This window comes from Etheostoma spectabile, chromosome 2, assembly GCF_008692095.1.
Source record: "Etheostoma spectabile isolate EspeVRDwgs_2016 chromosome 2, UIUC_Espe_1.0, whole genome shotgun sequence".
Lineage (NCBI taxonomy): Eukaryota > Metazoa > Chordata > Actinopteri > Perciformes > Percidae > Etheostoma > Etheostoma spectabile.
The window spans coordinates 12,284,553-12,291,153 of record NC_045734.1 but is presented as its reverse complement, the minus strand read 5'-3'; the positions used below and the strand labels follow the sequence as shown (position 1 = coordinate 12,291,153).

At 35.9% G+C, this 6,601-nt stretch overlaps 2 protein-coding genes across 4 annotated transcripts in view; one reads left to right on the top strand and one right to left on the bottom strand.

The window, feature by feature from the left end:
• Positions 1 to 2,435, top strand: part of LOC116699536 (uncharacterized) — a 4,524-nt gene extending 2,089 nt beyond the window's left edge. For both annotated transcript variants that reach the window (XM_032532203.1, XM_032532194.1), the window contains exons 11-20: positions 560 to 649; positions 1,005 to 1,025; positions 1,117 to 1,137; positions 1,262 to 1,288; positions 1,408 to 1,434; positions 1,552 to 1,581; positions 1,670 to 1,699; positions 1,870 to 1,905; positions 1,996 to 2,031; positions 2,370 to 2,435. In XM_032532203.1, coding sequence (XP_032388094.1) covers positions 560 to 649; positions 1,005 to 1,025; positions 1,117 to 1,137; positions 1,262 to 1,288; positions 1,408 to 1,434; positions 1,552 to 1,581; positions 1,670 to 1,699; positions 1,870 to 1,905; positions 1,996 to 2,031; positions 2,370 to 2,423 — 372 coding nt within the window. In that variant the 3' untranslated portion in view covers positions 2,424 to 2,435. The remainder of the gene's footprint in view (positions 1 to 559; positions 650 to 1,004; positions 1,026 to 1,116; positions 1,138 to 1,261; positions 1,289 to 1,407; positions 1,435 to 1,551; positions 1,582 to 1,669; positions 1,700 to 1,869; positions 1,906 to 1,995; positions 2,032 to 2,369) is intronic.
• Positions 2,436 to 2,707: 272 nt separating this feature from the next.
• On the bottom strand, positions 2,708 to 5,336 carry odam (odontogenic, ameloblast associated). 2 transcript variants are annotated; one of them, XM_032532355.1, is made up of 10 exons: positions 5,217 to 5,336; positions 5,050 to 5,122; positions 4,929 to 4,964; positions 4,775 to 4,822; positions 4,395 to 4,643; positions 4,248 to 4,304; positions 4,036 to 4,158; positions 3,297 to 3,326; positions 3,093 to 3,176; positions 2,708 to 2,953 (listed from the first exon to the last, which is right to left on the bottom strand). In XM_032532355.1, the coding sequence occupies exons 2-10, from the start codon at positions 5,107 to 5,109 to the stop codon at positions 2,918 to 2,920; spliced, it is 723 nt and encodes a 240-aa protein (XP_032388246.1). In that variant the 5' UTR covers positions 5,110 to 5,122; positions 5,217 to 5,336; the 3' UTR covers positions 2,708 to 2,917. The 2 variants fall into 2 exon arrangements, with proteins under 2 accessions (XP_032388246.1, XP_032388237.1); XM_032532346.1 differs by having other exon boundaries at positions 3,297 to 3,329; positions 5,217 to 5,335.
• Between the last annotated feature and the right edge of the window lie 1,265 nt (positions 5,337 to 6,601).

Below are 6,601 nucleotides of genomic sequence, written 5' to 3'. Positions count from 1 at the left end.
ATATATATATATATATATATATATATACACATACCGTATATATGTAAATAATATTCATACATAATATCTTTACAATATTTGTCATTAAAATGCAAAGTTCTTGCTTCCCAGCCCACCCCTCTTGCAACCTTTATCCAAGGTTTTTTTGTTGTTGGCATGTGCAGCTATTTACTGTAATCACCAGTAAACTTTCCAGTCGACCTTCTACTGGTAGTAATACCACATTCCTGGGAATATTATGCACATTATTTCAAATCAGCCTTAAAATAAAACACTTGGAACATAAAACTGTAATCTTTCTGGTAATAACTCCTATATTTTGTCTGATTTTGTAAAATTGTATGAACAAGAAGTTAATTACATCTGACCCGGTTACACTACAGGCAATTCTCCACACTTAATCTCAGAAAGAAAAGCAATAATCCTTCCAAAAAGTCAACCTATTTCTTCATCATTTGCCTTCTACAGTATAATAGTGGTTGTCAGGACAACCTGCAACATACAATGACCTTTAGCTGACAGTCATCTGTACACGACACTTTATCTGTGCTTCACACAGGCTCCTGGTTTCATGTCTGATGAGCCCCGCAAGGTATTTGGGAGACAAAGAGGACCTGCAGGAGGAAAGGGGAGGAACCCCGGTGCAATGGTAAGCTCACAATCACCTATAACTGTACTCAAATAAAAAAAATTAAAAAAGACATAGGTGCAATAATTTGGGTCTCTTTAAAGCCTTGAGTTCACTCCTGACCGTGGACAAAGGAAGGTGAACAGAGTTGGGGGTGCTAAAAATGCCCTCGTATTTCTGTTCATTTGTACTTTTATTGAAAAACAAAATGTTTTGTCTATTTAAGTAACTTGTTGCTTTCATGTTTTATTGTCAGGTATTTGATTTGTGTTTTTGAAAAGTGCTTTAAAGACTATTCTTACTATTAAACTTAAACATTGTTGTTGTTCTGCATGTATTATTCTAATATACACAATCTACTTCTTTCTTGTTTTAGGCGTTTTCCCCTGTGTTTAAGGTAGGCTTACTGTCATATGATTAACACACTTAAAGTTTACTAGAATATTTGGCAAAACTCTGAGTTTCTTCTGTTTATAATTTCTTTTCAGGTTGACAATGTGACCTTTCAGGTAAGATCAGAAGAAAAAAAAAAATTCTAAAAGTTTTTTTACATTATAATGAATGTTTGAAATGACAGACTTTACTAAGTAATAAAAGAAAATTCCAACTAACCATGTGGCGTTTCATCCATAGAACACTACTGCTGTAGCCCTGAAGGAGGTAAACAATATGATTCAGTGACAAGATTAACTTTAATTAAAAAAAGATTTACTTTTTGTTGTAATAACATCTTATGAAATGTTTTGATTCCATGCATCCTCTGTGTCAAAATCTTGCAGGGGGAGAACATATTTTTGATGCCCAAGGTGACTGAAAAAATCAATTTCAATATAAAGTTTTATCACAGTTAAAGAATCAAAAGAAAGATCATAAAGATTATTTTCACTTTAAATGAATACTAATGACTGACAATCCATTCATAGCACGGTGGAAGAGGACCTCACCACAATAAGGTATAATACGTTTTTTTTAATTTCTTTGTAGCAATGATTATAGTATCAAAGCTCAGCAAGTCTGATTTTGACTGTTACTTGCTTACAGGAAGGAAGACACGGCCCTCCGAAAGTTGGGGTATACTGGCCATTTGTCAAACTTTCATTTCAGTCAAATATTTTGGGAAAAAAAACACTGTACTTTCTACTCTGACCTGTTTGTTTAGACTTCAGAATTTGTTTTTTGAATACGTCATTGTGATTTTTGAACGTCATTGTGATTTTTGTTTGTCTTTATTTCAACATCAGCAATATGTGAAGCTCATCTACAACACCACAGAGCCGGTAATCTCCTTCATGTTTACTGTACATTACATATTTTTCATTTTGTCATTTTTTCTTCAATAATAACAATTTCTCTTCATCCATTTCAAGAACAAAGTCTCCATTGAGTTTGGTGTTTTGCAACCTGTGAGTACAGTCAAAATATTGATGATATATATATATATATATATATATATATATATATATATACACACTATATTGATCTATTTAGGATATATCATATATATGATTTTCTACATATTTGCCATTAAAGTGCTAAATTCTTGACTCTCATGCGATCTTTTTGGTTCTATGTGAAAATATTTAATCATTAGTAAATGTAGCAGTAAACCTTCTATCATTAGTAATACTACTAGAACCTACTATTATCTTTTATGTTGGAAACATTATGCACAGTATTTGGAATCCGCCCAAAAAAAAAATTTTGTTGTTTTGCCAATTGAAAGAACTTTTCTATTTTCAAGATGAACCTTGGTGAATTTGTTGGAGATGAGGACAGTCCAGAAGAAGATTACTAGCACCTTCAAATGGTGAGGTTAATGGAGTAACACTGATTACATTTAATTCCCTCATCATCACTTTGCTACAGTAACTGCTGCTAACAAATGTTCTTATCTCACACTTATCTCAGAAAGAAACCAGCAACTACACTGTACAACTACAAGTTTGATCCACCGACTTTAGAGAAGATTATGGATTTCTCTATGGTACATTCTGAGGAATCACTCATGTAATTCCTAATTTTCCTGTCAAAGCATATTGTCAGTGTACCACAATAAAACTCTTAAACAAATTACTTTGGCAATGTTCTTTATTTGACATGCTCTGAGAGCAAGGAGCACATTTGTGAAAAAAGCAAGACAGTTTCTGTTTAATATAAAAGGTTTGAGTACAGATAAATTGCATTTGGAAGAATGGCACACTCCAGTACATTTTGCAGAAGAATGAGTGATGTGGCCGCACAGAAATTCATGTTTGACCGATCCCCTTGTTGTTATTTCCCTTTTGACATCTAAGGCTCAAACAGGAAAGGAAAGTTGGACTGACCCTGGAGAAATGTTTAAAAACATAAAAATAAATAATCACACCCTGCATAATAAATGACAATGATGATTTTGTGTATGTGCATTTACATTAACGTGCAAAAGCTCTAAAGGTTGAGTGTCACTGCATAAAAAAAATGTTACCTCATCAACGCCTGGGCCAGATGCGTCGCCACGAGGATCAGGAGGAATTGTAGGAGACTCTTTCTGTGTCCCCAGTGGCCATGTCTGACGTACACAGAAAGAACACAAAAACACAACAATTAGACTGAACTGGTGCACTCTTGACTGTTGGTTTATTGGTGAAATTATAAAAAATAAAGCAATCATGTACAGTAGTGTACTCACTCTCTCTGTTTGAACCTTAGGCTGAGAAGCCTGCTAAAATGGGAAGATTCAGGAAAATTAGATTGCAAAGTATATAAGTACACATATATTAAGTCTTTACCTACATATTTTATTTTAAATTCTAAATTTGACATTTTCTTGTTTTTTAAGTGGCCTCAGACACGCAGCCATGGACTTTAACAGATAACAAAAAAATAACAGATCTCTGTTAACAGCATCATCTGCACAAAGCTATCAAACTTATATGCTGCAAAGGTATCATATAACAGTACCGATATAGTAGTTGCTTAACACTAAAATGTGTCTGAGGTGCATGATTTCAGCACTGTGTGGTCAATATGGCAGACAGTCGACTTTGCTTCACACTCACCGCACATGACTCAACATCTGCAGCTATGTTATTATTATCATTAAGTCGTGTCTTTGTCTTAATAGTCTGCTGCATCTGTTCTTACACTTAATCCAAGGTGGCAAAGGGAAGTAGATAGACATGATCTTTGTGATATTTTGAAATAATTTTAGCAGTAGCTGTTTATTCCTTTTTTTCTTTTCATCTGAGTATGTAGCAAATACGCACGGAATATTTCTATGCTGATCTCTATTGGCAAATCTTCATTCAGCCAGTGTTTTAAAAATAATTTAAAAAAAATGAAATAACATGTCACATTTGTTTTTGAGCAATAAACAAATAAATTGGGGACTATCTTTTCTTTATTTCATGCCATCTTGCATGTTTCACCTGAAGAGGGAGCTGTGGTCTCTGTGTGGTTCTCTCCAGCTTTTGCTGTCCGTTGTTGGGCTGCACCACCGCAGTGTTCCTCTGCTGGGGATAGCCGTAAGCAGGCCCAAAGTAAGGAAAGCCCTGTGAATGACAGACTTGATTTAAATCTGCAGTGAGCACCTAAATGAAGATTGAGGTTTGCACACAGGTCAATTTGTTTTCCTTCATACCTGCTGTCTAGGAAGCTGAGGAAATGCATAGGAGGGGTACTGGAAATGTGGAAACATCTAAAGGAAATTTAAAAGCGTTACTATTTTTGCCATATGACTGTGAGGAGCAGGAGCTAACTATCACTGGATCTTGTTGCTTTGTTGTACCTGAAAGGGGTTTTGGGCCTGCTGAGGAACATCAGGAGCGTTGGGGTCCTGTTGTGGTCCAAGTTGCTCTTGCTGGCCGTTGGGGATGAACATGGGTGTAAAATGGTTGCCCTGGTTGGGGAGAAACATTTGGGGCCCCTGGGGACCGAAGGGACCGCCTACTTGAGGGTTCAAGTTCACCATCGGTGGAGTGAACAGCACATCAGGCTGCTGCTGCTGCAGTACATACTGAGGAAACATTGCAGACGCCTGAAGAAGAGGGATTTTGTTAAGTTGGCTTTTCCCTTTTTAAAAACTGTATTAAACTGACAGAAGAATGTACTTAACAATTAGTGCTGCAACTCAAGGTAGTAAATGCGTAGCAAAAAAGTTTCCAGTACCTGTGTTTGTCCAAGAGTTGCAAGAGTTAGTCCATTTAGTCTTAGGATCTGAACACACAAAAGAGTTGTATTAAATTTGGTAATATTATTCCTGTGAAAAGGGATTTTGATTTTGCAACCAACAAACATGAAAGGTATTAACAGCTATATTTACCTCATTGCTGTTGCTTGCAATAATACCAATCTGCAACTGTAAAACACAAAACACACTTTATCTCCGCAATTTTAGAGGATGTGAGAAATATAGGATTTACCAAGACAGATATCTAACTCACTGGAAGTGCAAAGCTTGTTTTGAATAAACAGATCAATAGAAAGGCAGTCTGCATATTCATGATGTCCTTTGGTCTGTAAAACAAAAGGCATGTTTTAAAAAAGACTCCATAAACGTAAAATGTTTCATGCTTTTACTGAAACAATGTGCATTACAAAATCATCTCACCGTTTCTCTGGTTCTGCTTTCGCTCTCTGTGTGCCGGTCTCCTCACTTTGTCAATATCCCTTTTAACGTCTGTCCATGTGAGCTGTTATAGTCCACTGCCAACCCATCCAGACAATGTGTGGTCAGTGTGACAGACATTTCTCATGGCATCAGACTCAGACACTTACAACACAGGACAGGTAAGTATGTCATTAGGTCTAAGTCATGTCTCTAAACACCATGACATGGTCTGCATGAAATTGCTAACAATCCTCTTTCCAAATACCTTACATAGCAGTCTTTTATTGACTGATTTGCTTTTACAGGCCAATGCTTTTCAATTTAGGAGAACTGTTTACATAATGCATTCCTTATATCTTCTCTTAAGTAAAGTTTTTGTTACTGTACTTGACTTTGTACTTGCACATAAAGCTGAACAAGCATGAGTATTATATACTATGTACAGACATAAACATAAGACAATATCTACATGTTAAAAAAACTCTAAAGACTATAAAATTATATTAATTCCAGGTAGAGTGAAGTACAGTGATGTTTGGTGTTACAGTTTATGTAAACTCAAGCGTCAACCTGTCCTTTTTTTGTAAACCTGAAATCTGACCCTCAGGTTTTTTTTTCACAGCAGATATTTTGATTTATTGTAGTAGGAAAAGCACATGTGTTACCAATAACATTAACAGAGGCTCCATTTTAGTCAACTGTCCCAGTATGACAATTATTTACACCTGTGCGTCACCTTCTGCGACATTTAAAAACAGGAACGTGCACAGGTACAGGCTAATGTTACCCGTGCAACAGCCTGTTTGCCCTTGTTGGCTGAGTTACCCCTCTGGAGAAAAAGACCTATATCAACTTTGTCTTTATTTATTTATTATTTACTTTTTCTTGCGGTTCTGGCAGTTCATCATTAGTAAAGCTGAGTATATTTTCTAACAGAAACAATATGGGGGGCAGGCACAAAATATAGGTTACTTGTAATTAAAATTAGTTTGAAATTTGTGGTTAGGGTCACAAAAAAAAGTAGCTTTAAAATGATGTTAATTTTACAATAATAAAGTACAACCCATTTTAACCAGTGGATATTTGTTTCTAAAAACTCTGGCTGAACATACCGATAGGCTACCTCACAGTACATATTTGTGGTGCTGCAAAAAACTAGGCCAGAGGTGTATATCCCATGAGACAAGGTTGGAAACATCAGTGTGGCCTCCATCAGCAGGTTCAAAAGCCTCAGACATTTTACCTGAGTCACTTCCTGTTTGGGGAGTTGATTAAATGTGACAGAAACATGTTGGAACCTACAGTCAATGGCTGGGACTGATTTTCTTCTCTGATGTATTTTAATGAGTTCAGACACAGATTTTTCACAATAAGAGATCCTTTGT